General features: G+C 45.2%; 1 protein-coding gene across 14 annotated transcripts in view; it reads right to left on the bottom strand.

The window, feature by feature from the left end:
- Positions 1–21963, bottom strand: part of LOC127567065 (tensin-2-like) — a 190163-nt gene that overhangs the window by 23454 nt on the left and 144746 nt on the right. For 11 of the 14 annotated variants that reach the window (XM_052009740.1, XM_052009746.1, XM_052009744.1 and 8 more), the window contains 4 exons: positions 21573–21689; positions 11486–13120; positions 9119–9311; positions 1334–2100 (listed from right to left, as the gene is read on the bottom strand). In XM_052009740.1, the coding sequence (XP_051865700.1) occupies positions 1334–2100; positions 9119–9311; positions 11486–13120; positions 21573–21689 (2712 nt within the window). The remainder of the gene's footprint in view (positions 1–1333; positions 2101–9118; positions 9312–11485; positions 13121–21572; positions 21690–21963) is intronic. The other 3 variants (XM_052009743.1, XM_052009745.1, XM_052009741.1) reach the window with 2 other exon arrangements.

Genomic DNA, 21963 nt, shown 5'->3' with positions numbered 1-21963 from the left:
AAGCTGAAGAAACATTTCAGCCCAGCACGCTGAGGGGCAACCAGCGCTCACCCCCTGACCTCTGCTTCCCAACCTGCCTGAGGTCACGGGGTCGAGGGTGGGTGCTTAGCATTTACATAGTTTGGCTGGCTGGGTCTCCTCTGGGGCTGTGCCTTACTGTGTGGCAACGTCTGGACCTCCCAAACAAAGATACTCAGGGTCAGGAGGAGGGGGAATGGAAAACTTTGCAGTTGCTCATACATTCTGGCAAAGACAAGCAAGGCTGATGCAAGCTGGTCCGGATAAAATCTACCCCTATTTTTAGGTTGCCTATTGTCTGGATGCCATCAGGGTGCAGCAGATAGTGATGCTGCTTCACGTCTCCGGCAACCTAGGTTCAATCCTGACCTCGGGCGCTGTCTGTGTGGAGTTTGCACGTTCTCCCTGTGACTGTGTGGGTTTCCCCCGGGTGCTCTGGTTTCCTCCCACATCCCAAAGATGTGAGGGTTGGTGGGTTAATTGGCTACTGTATGTTGCCCCTAGTGCGTGGGTGAGAGGTAGAATCTGGGGGAGGTGATGGGAATGTAAGAAAGAATTGGTTACAGAGAGAAACATCAGGGAATGGAATTAGCCTCCTTCTGTGCAGTAAGGAGATATAAAAACCAAAACTGTTGATGCACGTGAAAAGGCACAGGGGTGGGATTAGGCAGCAGCTGATGGAGCCTGGACTACACAGGGCAGGGCTGGCATGATTAATCCTCGCTTGGCCAGACTCTTGGGCAGTTGCCAGGACCAAGGTTCATGGTTCCTTGGAATTCCAGGTTTGACCCTTCGTCCTGATAAAATCACCGAGGACCTTGCTGATGTTTTGGGTCATGAGACCTGTGCACCTCCATGGCCTCAAGCCCAAAGTTCTGACTGGGGTCAGGGGCCTGGCAGGTCTGTGGAAGGTCTCAGGGTCAGTTCCCAAACCCTGGCTGGCATGTCTAAAACAAGGGGCCACGGTCTCAAAGTAAGGGGTCAGCCAGAGGGTGGTGAATCAATGGAATTCTCTACCCAAGAGGGCTGTGGAGGTTCAATCTCTAATTTACTCAAGACACAGATCAATAGATTTTTGGATCTTCTGGGATTCAAGAGACGTAGGGTTAGTGCAGGAAAGTGGTGCTGAGGTAGAAGGTCAGTCATGATCATATTAAACAATGGAACAGGAACAAGGGGCCGAATGGCCTCCCCCTGCTCCTGTTTCCATTATAATTCCATCCATATCAAAATGATTTCAGTCTAAGCTTCTGACCTGTATCCTCTTAGATTAAGGGATTTGTGAACAAAAAGGAACCCAAAGGTGGTTGCTTACCTGTTAATGAATGCATTGGGAAGTCCAAAGTGGTTGGGGAGAAGGTCACGTGATGTGTGGTACCCTCGCTGGGAGTTTGTGCACCTCTGTGTGTGGGCGAGAAGGGCCTTCCATTGGCTGGTCCATGGCTGGCAGACATCCGCCGTTTCTCTGGTAAAGGTGGTTGCTGTGGGTACATCGAGCCACCTGACTGGTAAGTGAACACTTCGGAACGAGGGGTAGGAGCACTGTAGGGGGTCGCAACTGGGAAGGCAGGGGTGGGAGGTGCCTGGGAATCCGGACTTCTTTGGCAGGACTGCAAGGCTACTGCGTCCAGGCTCAGCGGCTGGTGCTGCATGCTGATAAAGCAAGGGTCGCTCATGCTGCCGTTCGGTGGATGGCTGACGATGGCTGAGCTCGGTGGTGTAGTCGAAGTTAAGTGGTCCGAGGCAGTCTCCGGTAGACACCCCTTGGCGACTGGGCTGCATGGTGGCGGCGACCGAGTGGAATCATCTTTGCTTTGGTTTGGACTTCGCTGTGTATCATTGGCCAACGACTGATGGGTACTTCCCGGATCACCAGGCACCGTATGGGTCTCAATGCCATTTACCTGATGGGCACTGGACTGCTGATTGGCTGGGCTGCCGGGGCTCCTGTTTCTTGGCTCAGGAGAGGCAGCGGTGGGGCACAGGCTCACCTCTGGCCCGGGTGGGGCTGTCTGCTTTTGGCCTGTAGCCAGAGGGGACTGTACAGGTGATGTGGGGCTGCCCTCTGCTGTCGCCATACTGCTGATAGTAACATAAAAGTGAAAACAAAAGTTATGGCATCTGCATTTATCTAACATAAAGAATAAAGTTATGAAATCCCAGATATTTGTCACATTGCAGGTGCTAAGTGCCCAACACAATAGTTGCTGTGTGTTGGGCTCAATGATAAAATCCATTGACTCCAATGGAACCAAATTTTGGAAGGGAGCATAATGTACAGCCATAACCAGAGCACAAGTGAGGGTGACGTTACAAAAATGTCCCTGAGGTGGTCCTGACCAAAGTCAAAGTCGAGTTTATTGCCATCTGCACAAGTCCATGTGTGCACAGGTGCGATGAAAAACTTACTTACAGCAGCATCACAGGCACAGAGCATCAGATAAGCAGCATTCACAAGAAAAAAACATAAATTAAATATAAATTATACACAATTTTTACAATAAAGAACGCAATTAGAACAGAAAAAAAACAAAGTCTACTGTAGTGCAAAGTGGTTATGGTGTTGAACATTGAATTCTCCCATTTTAAGTAATCCCCACCCCCTTCCCCTCAACACCACCGCCCCACCCACCAGGCTTCTTCTCTCCTTCCCTTTCCTAGCCTCTCTCCCTTTTTTCTACCTTTTTTCCCCTCTCTCTCCTTACCTTTGACCCATCCCCCGGTGGATCTGCTCTCCCCTCCTCCCCCACACCTGCCTATCACTATCTCTTACCTGCATCTACCTATCACCACCCTGTGCCCACCCCACCTCCCCTCTTTTGTCCACCTATCACTGCTCTGCTTTTCCCTCCTATATATTGGGCTTCCTCTTTTCCTATCTTCAGTCCTGAAGAAGGGTCCTGACCCGAAACGTTGACCGCCTGCTTTCCTCCGCAGATGCTGCCTGGCCTGCTGAGTCCCTCCGGCATCATAGCGTTTTTCATCTAGATTCCAGCATCTGCAGTCCTTTGTTTCTCGTAGTGTTGCTATACTGAGGTAGTGATTAGGGTTGTGCAGGTTGGTTCAAGAAGCAAATGGTTGAAGGGAAGTAGCTGTTCCTGAACCTGGTGGTGTGGGACTTCAGGCTTCTGTACCTCCTGCCTGATGGTAGCTGCAAGAAGATGGCATGGCCTGGATGGTGGCCAGCCTGAAGTTCAGAGGATTCGAGGGCAAGGTTGTGAAAAATAGGCTCTGGCTCCTTCGGAGCCCAATCTGGGTTGGGGGTCAGAGCCCAGATTTATGGCGTAACCTACATATCAACCATTGTGATGTTATTATTGTATGTTTCAGGAAAAGGCAGTTTATTGCCATGAAATTTTACATTTAAAGACAAGATGACTACAGACAAGTGATCTTTAATGATAGGTCGGGGTGTCCACTGTGGCAATGATGTGTGGTACTTTCACTGGGAGTCTGAGTGCCTCTGGATGTGGGTGAGAAGGCCAATCCATGGCAGGCAGACATCCACCATTTCTTCAAGCTTCCAGAAAAAGGAGATGTCCGCAAGCAAGGTGCAGGAGTACATGCTGAGGGACGCACTGAAGCTCGGTGCAGCCCCTGCAAAGGCTCTGTGGGGAAGGACCACAGTCTGGGGTTCTGCTGTCACTGGACACTGAGGGGCTAGTTCCTGTGTAACAGCCTCTCAGACACTTCACGGGTACATTGTTTAAAGAGGAAACATGAGTGTCAATATGTTGGATTAATGGTACAATGATTATATTTAATGTATATAAATTCTAAATAAAGCATAATTTTGAAATAAAACAAAATTCTGCCATTTCTCCAGGAGCGATGGTTGCTGTGGGCAGGGCAAACTGCCTGATTGGTAGGTGAATGCTTCAGGAGAGATTCAGTTTAATTGGGTCTCCTGGTTCATTTGTGGACCATCGGTACAATAGAAAATGCAATGGGTGATGGAGTAAAGAATGCATGGCGTGGTACTGAGCTCCACACAGGGGTAACTTCTAGTCTCTGTGCAGTGAACAGCCTTAATAGAGTCAGCGGAGGGGTACAACAAATGACAAGGGGGAAGAGGAGATAAGAAGAGGACAGAGAGGGAGAGAGAGAGGTTTGTGAACATGGCACCACAGGGCAGTACAGTGGCGCAGCTGGTAGAGCTGCTCCCTCACAGCTCCAGCAACCCAGGTTCAATAGTGACCTCCGGTGCTGTTTGTGTGGAGTTTGCATCTTCCTACTGTGACCGTGTGGGTTTCTTCTGGTTGCTCAAGTTTCCTCCCACATCCCAAAGATGTGCAGGTTGGTAGGTTAATTAGCCATCGTAAATTGCCTCAGGTGTGTAGATCAGGGGTAGAATCTGGGGGGAGTTAATGGGAATGTGTGGAGAATAATATGGATTAGTGCAGGATTAGTGTAAATGGGTGTTTGATGGTCAGTGTGGACTTGATGGGTTGAAGGGTCTGTTTCAGTGCTGTATCTCTCTATGACTCTTGCCTGTGGAGGCTTTCCTGTGATAACCTCCTCATCCATTTGGGCCCTCTGCTGACAATTCTCACAGAGGACTCAATGAGAAGTTGTGGGTTCATGTTGCCTAAAAAATTTACCACTGATCAAGCAACCAGATTTGAGCAGGGATGGAGGCAAGTAAACAGCCTCCCTGCTCAAACATCTGGGGATTGCGTGTGGATCAGGATCAATACAGTGAATATCAATGGGCTCTGTGAATGGCAGTGGTGGGATTAAATGATTCCGCTGCAGGCACTCCAGAAGCAGCCACCCAAACTCTAATGCTTGCTCCAGCTGCTCTGCTTCCTGGGAACCATCACTGTGCCAATGAAATGCAGATGAAAGAAAAGGAGGAAGCCACAGAATCGCTTCAATCCATTGCCCAGGCCAACTTGGCAGACAGGACACAGAGTTCAGCTTTGTGTTGCCTTGACTGATAAAAGGCAATATCTCCCTCGGACCTGGATCCCACACGTTTTACTTCCAATAACGGTCCTGTACTTACGGAAAAAATAAATAATTCTGCTTTTCATTCAGTTTATTTCACTGATAAGGTCACTGCAATTCTTGCTGAGCTTCAGTCCATGTACTGAGCCTTCTGACTGGACAAGCACAACTCCTTAGCCCACCAACCACAGGTCAGCAGGAGAGCTTGTTCTTACAGACAGAGCTAAAATGAAGCTGGTTTCAGACATGTGGAGTCATTCTATCCTCACTTTTTCCTCTCTTTACCTGCCTTCAAATTTTTGGTCGGGAGGAGGGAGTGGGAGGCAGGTGTGTGCTTTATGCTCATTAAAGGTAAAGGGTGACAGTAAAAGAAGGAACTTGCATTCACTTAACCATGGCGAGAAGGTTTGGCATCACCAGGGTTGATTCCTCTCCAGTCATAGAGCCTGCTGACAACTCACTGTCTGGGTAGACTGATGGAAAGCAGCAAGTTCATGGAGACACTGAAGGGTGGCTGGAACTATCCACTCACTCCTTCTGTGACATGCTGGGATATGGAGAGAAAATTGAAAGCCTTTTGTGTTTATCTTTAAGACCCTGGGATCTATTGTTAAAAGTAACCTACAAAAGAGAACATACTTCTTTTCAGAATCAGAATCAGGTTTATTGTCACTGGCATATGTTGTGAAATTTGTGAATCCCTCCAGGGAATCCTGTAACATCCTCCAACTCCACAACCCCTGAGATCTCTGCGCTCCTCCAATTCCCAACTTTTTACCATTTTCAGTTTTAATCACTCCACAGTTGGGGGCAGTGCCTTCAGCTGCCTGGGGCCCGAGCTCTGGAATCCCAATCTGAAAGCTCTCTAACTCTCTCTCCTCCTTGTCCAAGATTTTGGCCATTGGGCCTAATCTCTCCTTATGTGGCTTAGTGTCAAATTTTGTTTTTGTAATTGCTCCAGGGAAGCACCTTGGGACATTTTACTCTGCTGGAGATGCTAGATAAATGCAGTAATTAAGGAGACAACTTCTCTGTCAACTGTTTGTTGTCCTTGATATTTTCAATTCAACCTGTACCAAGGACTTATTTGTTCCTTGAGCAGACTGCGTGTAGGGCCAATACCATGTCTCAATAGGAAGTTGGAGACCCAAGAGAATCCAACATAACTTGAAGATAATAAAATGTTCTGGGTTGGGATGGGGGAGAACATGCAGTCATGTAAAATGAGAAGAATTCTCAGAGTCCCATGCTATTATTCATTTAATTACACAGTTGAAGTATTTAGGACAGTGGAGTTGATATACGATCAAGAGACGAACAGCCCTATAAATGTTCAGAGTCAGTCTCTCAAATGTCTGCGTGAGTGCCAAAACCTGTGTTGTTATAGTTATCCCTGGAGAGCAATCCCATCTGCCACATGTGTGATCCATCCTCAGCTGAACAGAAGCAGCTGTGGGATAAGAGGGAGCCAGCATTTTCTATCAAATTAATTGTGCCAAGTCTTGTGACTTGAGCCACATCTCCCTTAATAAAAAATTAAGGGTGTTGCCTTGAGGACTTATTGTTATTGTCCATCTGGAAATTACATGTAGTCAATTTCAAAGGTGACAAAGGAATGGCAAAGGGTTATCACAAAAGTACATTAAAGTTCTGGGTTACCTACCATCACCCGCAGTTGCTAGGCTATCAGAACATACAAGGACGGTCAAAGGGTGTCCAACTCAAGGTCTTGGGATAACCTCCTGCTTCCTGGAACTGGATGCTAGGAATCCCAGCAGCCAATTCCTGCACAGCAAACTCCCACAAACAGAAATGCAATAATGACCTGAACTTTTAAGTAATGTTGATTGAGCAATAAATATCAGCCCCAGGACATTGGGGAAAATTTGCCCATTTTTTTTCAAAATAGCAGCCCTGGATATTTTACACCCACCTAATAGGACAGGCAAGGCCTCCAACAGTGAAGTACTCCCTCAGTACCCCATTGGAGTGTCAGCCTAGATTTCTGTTCTTGAGTGTCTAAATTGGGGGTTGAACCCACAGTCTTCTGACCAAGAGGCCAGCTAGAGTGCCAAGATGAACTGTTGGCATGCAGTGGGATCATAGAAATTTATGGCACAGAAGGAGGCCATTCACCCTATCGTGTCTATGCTGACCAACAAAAAAACTAATTTGGTTTCTCCCACTTTCTGGCTCTTGGTCAGTAGCTCTGTAGGTTATGACAGTTCAAGTGCTCATCCAGTGTGCTGATTTAACCTAATATACACATACAGTACACCTTCTTACTCATCTTACCTACCTGCCCTGCTATCTTCAGGAATCTGTGGATGCGCACTCCGCTATCCCTCAGTTCCTGTCCATTTCTCAGTATCACAGAGACAGAATTATCAGCCTGTCATTCCCAGAACTATCACACCCTTCCTTGAACAGGATATATACTTATTATAAGTGTGAAGCAAAATCAGTGACAGATGTTTTATACCCTTGTGTTTGGGTTATTTAATACTTTCCACCTGGAACCTCTTACTCTCTCCAAGGCATCACTTTATAAACCTTAACTTTCTAGGAAGTCAAAGTGATGTGAAGGTGTTGTCTGATGTAATTTGGTATCTTTGGGGCATTTTGCCCATTTTGTTACCTCTCTATTTGAAATGAGAAAGCAATGTATATACTTGTTTCTACATGAAAAGAATGTCTTGTTTGGAAGGCATTTGCCACAAACACATCCTCCCAATATTAAATCTGAGGTTTATTTATTCCAATTCGTTAAGTGATGCTATATTCAACAGTGACTATATTTCATTTGCTTTCCTGGGTACCCTGAGGTAGTAAAAGGCACATTATCAGTGGAGCACAATTATCTTTTTGCAGAGAGGACCAGAAGTCCTTGCCACCATCATTCTGTAGTTGGACTCCTCTTAGAGTAAAACTATGGAGTGCCAACAGCCGTAATACTGGGAAATCTGCCCACTCAAACCTGCCAAGGTTACACTTGATGCAGATTCAGCAACTCCTTTCATTTCAATAGAGAGGGACAGTTGCAAGGGAGATACACAATTTACAAGTTTTTGAATTAAGTGATTTAATTTAAATGCATTTAATTGTTTTCAAGTTTTTTTCTAGTATTTTAAGTCTGCTTTTGATTTTTTAAAAATATAGTAATATCTTTAATAGATGAAAAATTTAATAGCATGATAAATTTTTAATAGTTTTTAAAAAATATTTTTCAATATTTGTGAACGCTAGAGACATTTATAGGCATTCAGATTTTTTCAATAGTTCTGACAGTCAATACACCTGGTTTAAATGCCTATCAAAGCATTTCTGGGGCGGGGTTGCCCAGTCATTTACAAAGGTAAGACCTTATGCTGCATTAGACTTCTTTGATCAGGAGTCCCCTTTGGGAACTTGCTTCAGGTGAGCACAGGTAGGGGAGCGGCAAGCATTGGAAGCTCACCACTCACTGATGCGGGCTGGGTATTGAGTGCCACTGCACCAAATCTATGCAAGCTTTTCTTTTCTATCTTCTGATTTGCTGTGCAACTTGCTATATCTCGTCTACAATGTAAAGGTTTCACAATTAACTACAATCTTTGGATCTCTGGTATTGCTCACATTCAAAATAATTGGCATCAAATGAGCTGGCACTTTGACAGATTGGCATCCATGATGCCAATCAGGGAACCCATCTCCACTGACACCGTTTCAAAGGATAGGTCTAGGTTAAGGCTGAAGACTGCAAAGAAGGGACACTGCCAAAGTTGAAAAGAGTAGGAGAAGTGTAATAAGATTGTGGTTATGCGTTATCCTACTCACATATGCAAGGACAGAGGAGCCCCACATCCTTGATCTTCTGAAAAATAGTGGGTTGCGGTAGATGATAGATGTGAGTCTAGAATTTCATCCCTGCTCAGTACAGTCAATGGAATGACTTCAGAAGCAGAGTGCAACACAACAATGCAGCCACATAGTGCGGTTAGCACTACTAAGCTGGGATGAATTTCTAGGCAAACGACTCTTCATTTTGACATTGCGAGGACAGAAAAAGCAGGCTATTGGTATTGGGTCTTTCCTGCTAGCTGATTAATGTCGCTCTGCCCTCCCATACATTCAATCAGGTTTCCAAATATGTCGCCAGAAAGGAACATACCTTTCAGTATTAGGTCCAGGGCTGCCTGAGGATCCAGGAGTCGATGCTTCGGTCATGTTGGATGGAGAGCTACAGATCACCATTCCTTCACAGTGGTGACGCCTTGGAATCTCGGGGTTTCTAAGTTCTCCAGGAATGCCATATACCAACGTTTCTTTTCCCTGGGCTACTGGATCAGCATGGAATTGGACTTCTAACAGAGGAGTGAAGGGAACATGTGCTTAGTGCTTTCCCTTTGTCATGCTATTCTGCTTTACCCCCTCTATTCCTGGTTAACTCTAAGATTTTCTCCATAACTTCACTATAACCTTTAAGACATTGCCTGTTCTGTTGAACTGTTTGAGATGGGCTAGTGAATTCTTTTTCTTTTCCCTCTACCAGCCTGCCCTGAGGATGGTGACACTTCCAAAGAAATGGCTTAGAGGTTCATCAAGGTAACAACTCCTTAAAAACAAGTGGTGTAGTTAAAGCTAGTCCATGGCAGTAGTAATATGGTATCCAGGGGAATGGTAATTAACTGCTTTCAGCTAATCTCACCTTTTTGACTACACATCTCAGTCACTGACTACAACTCACGTACAGATGCAGAGGGTAAAACACATTTTGGGTGCGACATATTGGCCTTGGAGGGAATCCAGTGTAGATTTATCAGGATAATAACTGTATTCCAAGGGTTAAATTACAAGATAAGATCCCACAAACTAGGTTTGTATTCTCTGGAATTTAAAAGTTTATGGAGTAGTTTGATTGAAGCTTTAAATATATTCAGGGTAATTTGCGAGAAACAATTTCCAGTGGTCAGGGAGTCTGGAACCAGGGGGCAGAATCAAAAATTAAAGCCAGGGTTTCAAGAGTGAAGTCAGGAAACACTCCTACATGCAGAAGGTTGGAGGTATTTGGAACTCTGCTCTGCAAAAAATAATTAGTGCTGAATCAGTTGTTAATTTTAAAATAAATAGACTTTTGCCACACAATGGTAGCAAGAGAAATGGGGCACAGGTACCATATGGAGTTGGGTCACAGATCGCCTTGATCTCTGAGAATAGTAGAATAGGCTTGAGGGGCTGAATGGCCTACTCCCGTTCCCATGCCCCCAACAATTGTATCCAGAAGAATCTCAATGATTGGGAGCAACCTTTGTGCTACGGAAGTATGATGGTCACTGAGAGTACTGCCAGTAATGTTGCCCATGGTATGCACACCATTTGGGAAAGTTGCTCAATGGAGACACCTAGTGGGCAGAATCCACAGCTTAGCAAAAATAAATGAGGACTGTTGACAAAGCAAAACACGAACATTGATGCAAAATCAATGAGAGAAGGAAACGTGGTTTGGAAATAGGAAATGTGCCCCCCGCCCCAGCCAATATTTTTACAAGATATAGATAAGGCTTGTTAAAGTTTAAGTCCATAAACCTTGACTGTGCTTGGGTAAGGTCCTTAAGTAAGAGTGGCTTAAATCAAACAGGTTGCAATAATTTCTCTTGCTTTTTCCATTTATTCAGCAAGGTAGACTTCAACGGTCAGGGAAAGGAGAATAATGTAATTGTCCCATGGCTTCTGACATTACTTTGTTAAATTGTTGTCGTCAATTCCACCACCATAGCAAGGAGTTGCAATGTCCCCATTGAAACATGCAGTAGCCAAAGGGGAAATTTCCATGGATCTCAATAATGGAGACAGGACTAATTAACTGAAGTATCTGGAATCTGACCTAGAAGGTTAGATTAAGGAAAGGCTTCCCTCTTTGCGACAAGATGACTTGATTTTTTAAGATCATGAGAGAGACTCATAAAAGTTAATTGAACATATAGTTTAGTCTTGGTGAAGCATTTAAATACCAGTGGACATCAGTTAGCAATGAGGACATCTCAAGTTTATTTTTCATCAATGCCTGTTCAACTTTTTAAAGGTTCTTTCCAAAAAGCAGAAGTCAGGAGGACAAATGGAGAGGGTAACAGATTAGAAGAGAAAGTTAACAGGGAGGCCCACTGGAGTAAAATATAAATAGACTCAAGAGGCACCTGGATGTCTTTCTGGAGGTAGAAGGATTGAGGGATCTGTCAAGGGCAGGAGCTGAGGTGAGGTTGTTAGGTTGAGGTTGAGATTGCTCTCATGTTAAGTGGAACATACTTGGTGACCCTCACAATTATATTTGCACCCTGCCAGTCAATTACAATGAAAAGAGGTCCACAAACATTCAAGTGTCCATAAACAATCTTAAGCATTAATTGTGAGAAATTCCTGATTGATTTAGAGTCTGTTTGTTAGTCAGGGGTTCTTGAGAAGCCTGAAAAAAGCACCTCTAATTACACAATGACCCATGACAGTAAGGAAAAGGACACAACTTACACTGAGCTTGACTTACCAGGCAGTTGGGGTGAGAGAGCAGCTTCTGGGCTTTGTGGACCTTCATCGGTCAGTCTTGCTACTCGATCACAAGCACTTGGGTTCCTGGACAAAACCCGGGATACACTCGGGCTCACTGGCGACACAGAAGGAGGCCCTTGTGGGCTCTGAGCACACGGCCCCAGCACTGAGGATGACATGAGTGGACTGTCTGGGTAGACTTCACAGCTTCTGTTGGCACAGTGCTGTTCTTGGTAATGGTCATATGGACAACTGCAGTGTGAATGTTGTTGGTAATCTGGGCTGTACTTCAGCTCTGGGTACCTGCCATAAGGAACATGTGATTCAGGAGACCCTTCCATGCTTCTCTGAAGTTGCCCATGAGGAACTGGTGAAATCGGAGTGGAGTATGTGTGTGCCATTGGGGTTGGCATCGGCATATTTGCATGGGCATGGTTATAACCAAATGAGGTGCATCCATGTCCTCTTGGGTACTGGCTGTATGAGTGTGCAGGCATCAGTAGAGGAACTGGTTGGGGTGCCTGTCCATTTCTGATAGGGTGGCTTAGCAGATGTGGCTTCAGGTTTTCATGCTGCCACATGTCTAGGTCAGGAGGACAAGGGTGCTGGTACAAAGAGTCGTGGTCCAACTTAATGGCATTAAACGCCGCTGCAGACCTCTCCACCTCTTCCTCTGACATCTTTAAGGAACAGTTACGACAGCCACAATTGTGAGACATAATTTCTGGAGGATCACGCTCAAGAAACTGTACATGCTGTCCATCCAAAATGCCTTCTAACTGGTGATAATCAATTAGCCGGTTCCTATTTGCCTTTATGTCGTGATCTCTCTGGGCATCGTCCCTGTGTCTCATTCGATGGATTAGACCAGGAGGCATTCTCTCTGAGCAGGTATACTGATGAAACATGGGTGGGTAGACTTGGAGTACATCATTGCGCGGCCGTTGGTAGTTCACCCTCTCCAACATTGCTGCCTGGTGCTGAATGGGGTCTATGCCTTTCACATGCTCGTAAGAATCATGCAGCCTGCCCTCCACCCCAACGTCGCTCATTGGCCCCGCACTTCTCTCAAACGTGGGTCGTCTTCTTTCCAGTGTCCCATCAGGCCTGCAGTAGACATCAGTTCGTATTCCTTCAGGACTATGGCCATAACCAGGTATTCTGTGCTCTGGCGAGTGATGGCTAACCTTGAAATTATAAGGATGGGCACCATGATGCATGTTTCTCGGCAAAGTGGCGAACCTATTCATCTCACACATGTCTTCATCATCCAGTATGTCCGTCTCCCTTTCATTGGAGCCAGATCGGCCATTGGAGCGGCTCTGTGAAGCCACCCCTGGTTGGGACATCGCATTGTGCACATTCTTCACTGCGCCCACGCCAAACCCACTGAGCAGGCGATCTAGCTGCTCCTTCTCTACTTGCGAGGGAGCTTGCTTCATGCTAACACTGTGGTCCTCTGTCTTAACTGAAGCAGTGGAGTGGCCAGAATCTGTGCTGACAGACAAGGTGTGGCCACAGTGAACAGACGTGACACTTAACGGACTTCCGTTGGCTGTACCAGTGCTCGGACTCCTCTTCTTCACTTTAGCGTACAGGCTTCCATCTAGTGGCCCTCGTGTGTGAGGTACTTCTTACAAAAAGAAAGCTTTAATGTTAGATCTGTGGCAGCATTTATAATCCAAATGTACAAATACTACATTTATTTAAAATATATATGGTTGTTAAAATCATTAGCATGCTGCCTGAAATAGGACTGGCCATAAACGGGCAGTGCAGGCAGGAAGGAATTTGGAGAATTCTGACTGAGAGGATCACCTTGAGGAACACCTTGCCCCATTCCTCACGGTTTGCTAAATCTGATCTTCTCAAACTCTAAACAATGATTTAAGTTTATTTGATTTCCAAAATTTAAATATGAAAATTTACATATTTCAATAAAAATGCAGTGATTTCCCCAAATGAATTGTGTAGCCATAGTCATTTATGGCATCGGGTGAAGTTATTCAGCCTATTGCGTCCTTGCCAAATAAAAAGGAGCTATCCAGCCTGATCCCAGTTGCCAACTCACCTTATTACAGCAAATAAAGTGCTCATTCAGGTACTTTTCAAACGTGGCAAGGTTTCTGCCCCATCACCTTTTCCAGCAGTGAGTTCCAGACTCCCTCCACACCTTAGATGACAACAATTCCCTCAACTCTCTTTAATGCTTCCACATATCACTTTAAATCCATTCCTCCCTCCCTCCCACCACCACCACCCCTCCACCCCCATTATCATTCTCTCTGCTGAGGGAAATAGTTTACCCTGTCAAAGTACATACACCTCAATTAAATCTCCCCTCAGTCTCCTTTGTTTTTATTAAAAGAACCTCCAGCCTCTCCTCATAACTATAATTCTCTGGCCCTGTCAACATCCTCATAAAGCTCCTCTGCACCCTCTCTAGTGCAATTGCATCCTTCCTGTAGTGTGACTAGAATCGCACACACTGCTCCAGCTGTGGTCTAACCGGTGTTTTGTAAACTATTAGCACGCCCTCCCTGCTCCTCTAGTCTATGTCTCCGCCAATAAAGACAAGCATACTGTATGCCTTCTTGTCTATCTGCACTGCTACCTGCAGAGATCTGTGGACTTGCACTGCAAGATCCCGATATACCTCTACACTTCTGAGTTGCCACCAGTTATTCTATATTAGGTTGTAAATCTGGACCGGGCTTCAGATTTGCTCCCTGAATAACCTAATCTAAGGGAGGGCAGTTGTCAAGATATTATAAAGGGTCTGGAAAAGGGTGGTGCCAGGGTTCCCATTCTGATATTGTGAAATTGAGAAATTCATTCTGACATCAATTAGCTGGCACTCGTTGCCAAGGTTCCACCTTGAGGGGCAGGGACAGAGGGCTGTCAGCAGCCATCAAACAGTATCCAAGCATGAAGTAAAAGAGGAGGGATTAAAAGCTAACCAAATAAAATACCACTCCGAGATGTATCAACTGCTTCAGTAACAAATACCTCTGGCATTTTGTTAGCCTGCATCAGCTGTTCCCCCGCTAAACTCATTAGCTCTCAGGAACTCAGTAAGATATTCCGATGCATTCCTCCATCCCCTGTGGTCACAAAAGCACATTTCCTGTTTTGATAGAAAAACTGAAATTTTGGACCTTACTTTGAAAACTCTACAGTTGTCAAGCAAATAAAGGTTGAACCCGTGTTCCTACAACACCTTTTATCAGGACATCGCAAAACACCAGTGAAATATTTTCAAAGAGCAGTCATGGTGGTAATGTAGGGGGCACGCCAGCCAAACTGTGCACAAAAATCAATGGGATAATGACTGGATCACGAATTTTAGTGACGTCTGAGGGTAAGTATCGACCTCAGAATTCTGAGGAAAAAGATCCTCAATCTTCTTCAAAATTTCACCACTAGATCTTTTACCTCAACCTGACAGGCTGACAGAGTCTCGGGCTAACATCTTATTCAAACAGGGGCATTTAATGGAGTGGCTTTTGGGGGGATGCATGAGAATTTCCTCAGTGCTAAGGAGCAAAAGTGTGCTGACACATACATGTCATTCTTTTAGAAAACAGGGGGATGGTGTCCCTTTCTCCCCACCTCTGCATCCAAACCGTAGCACCTCCAGAACACCACCCTGCTCAGTACCGCACTAAGTGTCAGCCTGCATTCCTGTGCTCAAGTCTCTGGAGTGGGACTTGAACCCATCATCAAGAGATGAGAATGCTGCCCACTGAGCCATGGGTGACATCAATCCAATTTGGGCTACTAGTTTGGATTTGATGCATTGACAAGTGGATTTAAGGACTGGATTTCAATCAGTATGTGTGTAGATGTCGACTGTAACTTCTGGATGTGATTCTTGGCTGCTGTTATATTCAGTCCTTGTTAACACAGATGTGTAGGCACCAGGAATGTAGATATATTTTCCTTTAATCAGTGGTTTGACTCACAATGAAGCTACTGCTGGGAGGAAGGAAAATGTTTGCTTGAAGTGGTCTGTAATAACATGATCGAGGACCTGCTGATGCTGTGGGTTGGACATACTCCTTTCACTTGAATCTGAATCCAGCCCAAACCAACATGATCAAAAGTCTCCGTATCTGGATAGCTCAATCAGCCCTATAGTCAGCACAGGCCCTTTGGGAAAAAAGAACCTGTCTCCAATCTCACCCAGACAGGTGGCTTGGTGTGTGAGCCACTACACTACATCCTGGAAGTCAGTGTGCTATTCTGAAAGTGGGATGAAGCAGTGTGAGTTTTACTCTGATGTGAAAGGTGTTGGCGGCGCTTGATACACTCAAAATGGGAAGCATTCACGCCGCAACTGGATGAGCACAAAAAGAACCAAAAAGAACGATAGTCAAAATGATAGAAATTTACAGCACAGAAGGAGGTAATTTTGCTCATTTCTGTGCTACCCTGAAATGGACTTTAGGTCACTCTCACTACCCAGTTCTCGGTCCATGGCTTTGCTGGTTATGGCTCTTTGTGCTCATTCAGATTTTTTAAAAATGGGTTTATGCCTTCATTCCCTCTCAGACAGCCACCACTCATTGAGTGAAAGACCTTTTCCTCATCAGCCATCTAATCCATCTACGAATCGCCTTAGATCTAGGCCCTCTAGCAACTGACCTCTCTGTTGAGGGAAATAGTTGCTTACCCTGTCAAGGCCTCTCCATTTTATGCACCTCAATCAAATCTCTCTTCAAGTCTCCTTTGTTCAAAAGAAAACAACCTCGGCCTGGACACTCTTTCCTCAGAACTATAATTCTCCAGCCTTGGCAACACCCTGGTAAATCTCTTCCGCATCCCCTCTATGTGCCATGGCATCCTTCCTATGATGTGGTGACCAGAACTGTACACAATACCCTAGCTGTGGAATTCAGACAGAGAAGACTTCAAAGACAGGTTGTCTTCTACAGTTCTAACATGTCCTCTCTGTCCTGTATTCTGTGCCTCACCAATGAAGTAAATGTATCCCACTTGCCTTCTTAAACTACTTCATCAGCTGTCCTGTGAATTTCAGGCATCTGTGGATGTGCACTCAGAGATCCCTCCCTAGTTATAAGGATCCATGAGAAGGACTAATCAAATCTTTTGACAGCCAACTGTTTGTGGTAAGTGAATATAAATGTGAACACGCCTTTAAAGGTGTGCAGTCACCTTGTGACTCTACCAAGCTTTGAAGTGAAGGGGCTGATTTGCACTTGATTTTGTGTGCCTGTCTGGAATGATTAAGACCTGATGCAGTTCTCAGTACTGTGGCTATGATGGTGGCATGGTAACCACAGTCCCACTTCTTGGATAAACTCTTTCAAGCAACCACTCACGGGTCCAATTGTGGAGGTCAACACTGATTGTGGGAACCAAAAAAATCAGATGCAAGTGAAATTTAAAGTCTGCAAACTTTTGGAAAGACATGAGAGGCTCATCAAGCCAAAGCCAAAGAGTGGCAACAATGAAAGCCTTAAGTTTGTTCACTTTGGATTTTAATCTGCCATTGACAGCTGCGCCTTCAGCCTCCTGGCCACTGAGCTCTGAAATTCCCTCTCTAAACCTCCTCTCCTTCTTTAAGAAATTCCTTACAACTGACCTCCGTGACCAAACTTTTTCTCACCGTCCGTATGGGCCCACAGGCAGCACTGGAGGTCAGGATTGAACCTGGGTCACTGGCACTGTGAGCCAGCAGCTCTACGAGCCACACCACTGTGCTGCCCTATGTTCTCATCGAAGTCACAAACATAAATTTTAAGTAATTGCGAGCTCAGCACTGATCCCTGTGATATCCCACTAGTAACCAACCCAACAACCTGATAAAGACCCATTTCTTTAACTGTCCTTTAACCAGTCCTCCTGTCATTAATAATGTAAAATGTGGAAGAGCTACTGTAGTGCTGCTTTGAGGTGGTTGAGCTGGGAAGCTGTGTCTGGGATATCGGAACACATTGTGGTGCCTCCTTTGCATCTGTAGAGCCAGCAGTGAGATATATGCATTTGAGATCTGTTCTCTTTGACCACAGTCACACACTGGCAAGCTTTTAATCTTGCATTTTCGCACCATCTTCGCAGCTCCCATGGTTTGTATGGATACAGTCTGAAGCTTTGTGTAAAGTCATTCTGTTGTGATGATCACAAGATTTTTGTTTGAGTCTTCCTATGACCTCTGTTCAGCTTCCCAAGCGATATTAGAGTTCAAGGGCCCTAGGGTTTGCATGACTCAGGGATGGTGATGGGTCCAAGGAATTGACCTTCTCTCAGACTGTCTTTGGAATTCTGTACTCCAGAGGACAGTGGAGGCCAAGCTATTGAGTATATTCAAGGCCTGTTGGTCTTTGGGAGAGTGAAAGTTTACAGGGAACAGGCAGGAAAGTGGAGCTGAGGTACTGAATGGCAGAGCAGGCTTGAGAGGGCACTTTTCTTCTGTTTCATACGACCTCATGTTGAGGACCTGATGGTTGGAGAAAAAAGTTTGCTTCAATTCGGTGGAATTCGCAGGAAGGCCGACCCATCAAGTTGTTGCCAGTTCTGTGCAGGAACAATCCAGCTCATCCTGTGCCCTCTCACCACAGTCTGTAAACATCTAAAGCTAGAGAGGGTGCAGAAAAGATTCACAAGGATGTTGCCAGGACTCGAGGGCTTGAGTTATAAGGAGAGATTGGATAGGCTGGGACTATTCTCCCTGCAGGGAGGGAGGCTGACCTTATAGAGATTTATGAAATCATGAGGAGCATAGGTAGGGTAGATGGTCACAGTCTTTTCCCCAGGGTAGGGGAGTCTAAAATTAGAGGGCATAGGTTTAAGTTGAGAGGGGAAAGATTTAAAGGGGACCCAAGGGGCAAGTTTTTCACACAGTGGGCATATGGAACGAGCTGTCAGAGGAAGTGGTAGAGGTAGAGGTGGGTACAACTATAATGTTTAAAAGACACTTGGTCAGGTACATGGATAGGAAAGGTTTAGAGGGACATGGGCCAAATGTAGGCAAATAGGATCAGCGTAGATAGGCATCTTGATCAGAATAGACGAGTTGGGCCGAAAGGCCCGTTTCCGCTCTGTATAACTCTATAAATCCCTACTATCTCCCTGAGGCTCAGTGTCAAAATTCGTTTGTTATTGGTCCTCTGGGCTGCTTTGCTTCTTTAAAGGTGCTATATCAATGCAAGTGGCTGTTGTAGGCATGAGTCTGCAGATGCAGACTGTAGCAGATGAGTGCCTGACTCCCATTTGTTTGTTTCTGAAGAAGAACTGCTCAGGGTGAGGGGTGCACCTCATGCAGTCATAGAGCACAGCAACAGATCTTTTGGCCTACCATGTCCAGCTGATCATCAAGTACCCTCGAAGCCTTTCCTGCCATATTTAGTCACCTGATGCCTCCCATCGCTGGCTGTGCCAGTCAGTACCACATGGTGGCTGCCAATGACATCGATGGCCCACACTGTGTGAAAACAGCTGTCTGCAGTGGCTGCCTGACTATATGCTGTGACCCTCAGAAATGGTTGGTGGCACTGTGGCAGGGATGGATCATGGTAGCTACAGATCACCTTATGGTGCCTTTTTATCAGGCAGGACCACCGAATAGGACCCAGTGCTACGTTTAGCCAGGCACTGCCGCATTGCAGTGAGGTTACTATGTTTGTTGTCCCAGCTCCTTCTGGGAATAGCAACTTCCACTACACCAATCATCTTCTGGAAGAGCACACACCTTTGTTTTTGAATACCATTTTGGGATTCAGACAGAGTGAACTTCAAAAACAGGTTATACTAGCAGGCATCTCTTCGTGTGCCTCAACTGTGGAAGTACCTTCACCATACAGACAGCAAAGTTTCAAGAAGTAGCTCACCACCAACTCCTCAAGGGCAATTTGAGATGGTCAGTAAATGTTGGGCCTTGTCAGTGAATTAAAAAAATAATGATATCCAACTCCATCTAATGCAGAGAGACTACCTCTTTAAATGGCCTGCAGAGGGATGCGTTAGACTCCTATAGTTGAGATTTATTAGCTTCATGGATCAGTAGCCTAGAATAGAAATAGCTGTTTGCATTGTTTGGAGTATGAACCAGCTTTTACAGAGGTGCCTTGGCTCTCCAACATTAGCCTGTTCTCAGGCACTGAGATAATGCGTGGTCTTACTGAACTCTCGGAAGTGCAGGGATTATAAGACTAGACCCATGCTACAATGCCATTCTTTGCAGTAGCAGCATTTGTTTGTACACTGTTCCTCCCATTTGGTCCTTGTGCCAATCAGATTACGACACAAAGCCATAATCGAGTCCAGGAAAAGGGGGGACGAAAGCAGGTGTGTGTCTGTGGGTGTGTGAGCGTGAGTGTGAGCGTGAGCGTGAGTGTGTTGGGGGCGGTGTTGGTGGAGGGAGAACATCCCAAAAAGCTGGTGTGAGACACTGGAATCATTTGCATGATGCCATTTATACAAACTGAGCTTTAGGGAGATTGCATCAGCTGACAGACTCCACAGGGTTCTGATGTCTATAAGACTTGTCATTTCTTTTAAAATATTCATTTTATGCTGTTACTTTAATGGTTGAGGGGAACATCTAGGATTTGCATTAAGACTGCCTGCTATATTATTCCAATAATTAGGGAAACTGGCTAATTAAAATTCAGTTCCCACTTCCCAGCTGAAGACCCTTAGCAACAGGGACACATGGACAGCCCTTGTACCTGCTGCTAACTTTACAAAATTCGATGTATTCCCTCATCATCCTGTGACTCATTGAGCAGCAGTCTTGCATCGAGTCAGGAAGTTCTGGGTTCAATTCCCACTCCAGACACTGCAGTATAAAATCTAGGCTGATGTTCTAGTGCAGAACTGAGGGAATGCTGCACTGTTGAAAGGTGAAATGTTAAAGACAGAGTCTGCCTGCCCTCTCAGAAGCTTCAGAAGTACCTCACTGGAATAACCCGAGGCCACAAAAGAGGCAATATAAATGCAAATCCTTTTTTCTTACATAAAGAACAGAAGTAGGATGTGTATGCCCTGGAATTACTTCACACCCTGGGTTGAGATGGCAGTCTTATTAGGAGATATTCACTAGAGTCTGAGAGTTGAACTCATTGTTATAGACAAGATTCAGAGAGGGACTGACAATGGAGTGGGTGAGAGGTTGCTTTCCTCCAGGCTAGAGAGTCTAGAATAAGGGGCACAGTCTCGGGATAAGGAGTCAGCCATTTACAACTCAGATAATGTGAAATTTCTTCATTTAGAGGACTGGAATTGTCTCCGCAGATGGATGTGGGTGTTCAGTGCTTGGAAATATTCAAGGCTCCAATTCACAGATTTTTGAAAACTGAAGGATATGAGACTCAGGTGGGACAGTGGTCTTGAGGCACAGGATTAACTCCGACTGTATTCATTGGTGGAACAGGTTTGATGGATCAAATGGCCTCCTCCTGTTCTGTTTTTATGTTCTTATTCAGCCCGCAAGCCTGCTCTACATTGAAGAAGATCACTGCTGATGTGGTTCAAATCCACTTCCCTGCCTGATCCCCACATCCCTTGATTCCCCCACTGTCGAAAAATCTATTGATCTTCCTCTTGAGTATTCTCAATGGCTCAGTCTCCACAGCTCACTGGGGGAGAATTCCAAATATTTGTGAATCCCTGAGAGAATTCCTCCTCATCCCTGTCCAAAATAGCCAACATGTTAGGATTCCTGAGACTGCGCCTTCTAGTTCTAGATGTTCCGCCTGGGGCAAGCATCTACTCTATCAAGCCCCAAATGAAATTTTTTATGTTTCAATTAGACCACTGCTCAATCTTCTTAAAGAAAGGAAAGAGTTGAATTTATAAAGTGCCTTTTGTGTCTCTTTCAGAATATCCCAAAGCACTTTAGAGTGAATGAAGTACGTTTGAAATGCAGCCACTATTGTGAACTAGGAAACTTGAGTACAGCAAACACCCACAAACAGCAACATGATAAAGATAAAATAATCTGGACTGCAAGAAGATGGCTCAGTGTCATCTGAGGGGCAATTAGGGATGGACCATAAATGCTTGCCTCACCAGCAACACCATAAATGAGCAAAACAGAGTTCCGAATTCCATTCCAATACCTTCCAAGCCATCCTCATGGTGAAGGTTGAAGTTCTCGTAGGAATCCCATCTAACTGTTGGATCAGAGGTGTTGTAATCCACAGTCACTGTTGAGTCATTCTTTAAGTGTTCTCCCTCTGCAGTTGGAAAGAGAAGAATTGAGAACTGGTATTATTATTTCCTTGTAAACTCTGCTAGCTGACAGATATCTCCTCACCCAGAATCGGATCTAACTACAGAGACCTTGAACATAATATGCATTAGCAGAGATCTAATTGCACACAATAAGCTCTAACTGCAAGAAGAATCTATTTATGCACAGTAGGATCTAATGGTTAACAGATCTATTTCACACAATAAGATCCAAATACTAACAGAGCTCTGAAATAAAAACGGAAAATGCTGCAGGTC

The sequence above is a fragment of the Pristis pectinata genome, chromosome X (genome assembly GCF_009764475.1).
Source record: "Pristis pectinata isolate sPriPec2 chromosome X, sPriPec2.1.pri, whole genome shotgun sequence".
NCBI classification, from domain to species: Eukaryota; Metazoa; Chordata; class Chondrichthyes; order Rhinopristiformes; family Pristidae; genus Pristis; species Pristis pectinata.
This window is presented reverse-complemented; position numbering and strand designations above follow the sequence as displayed.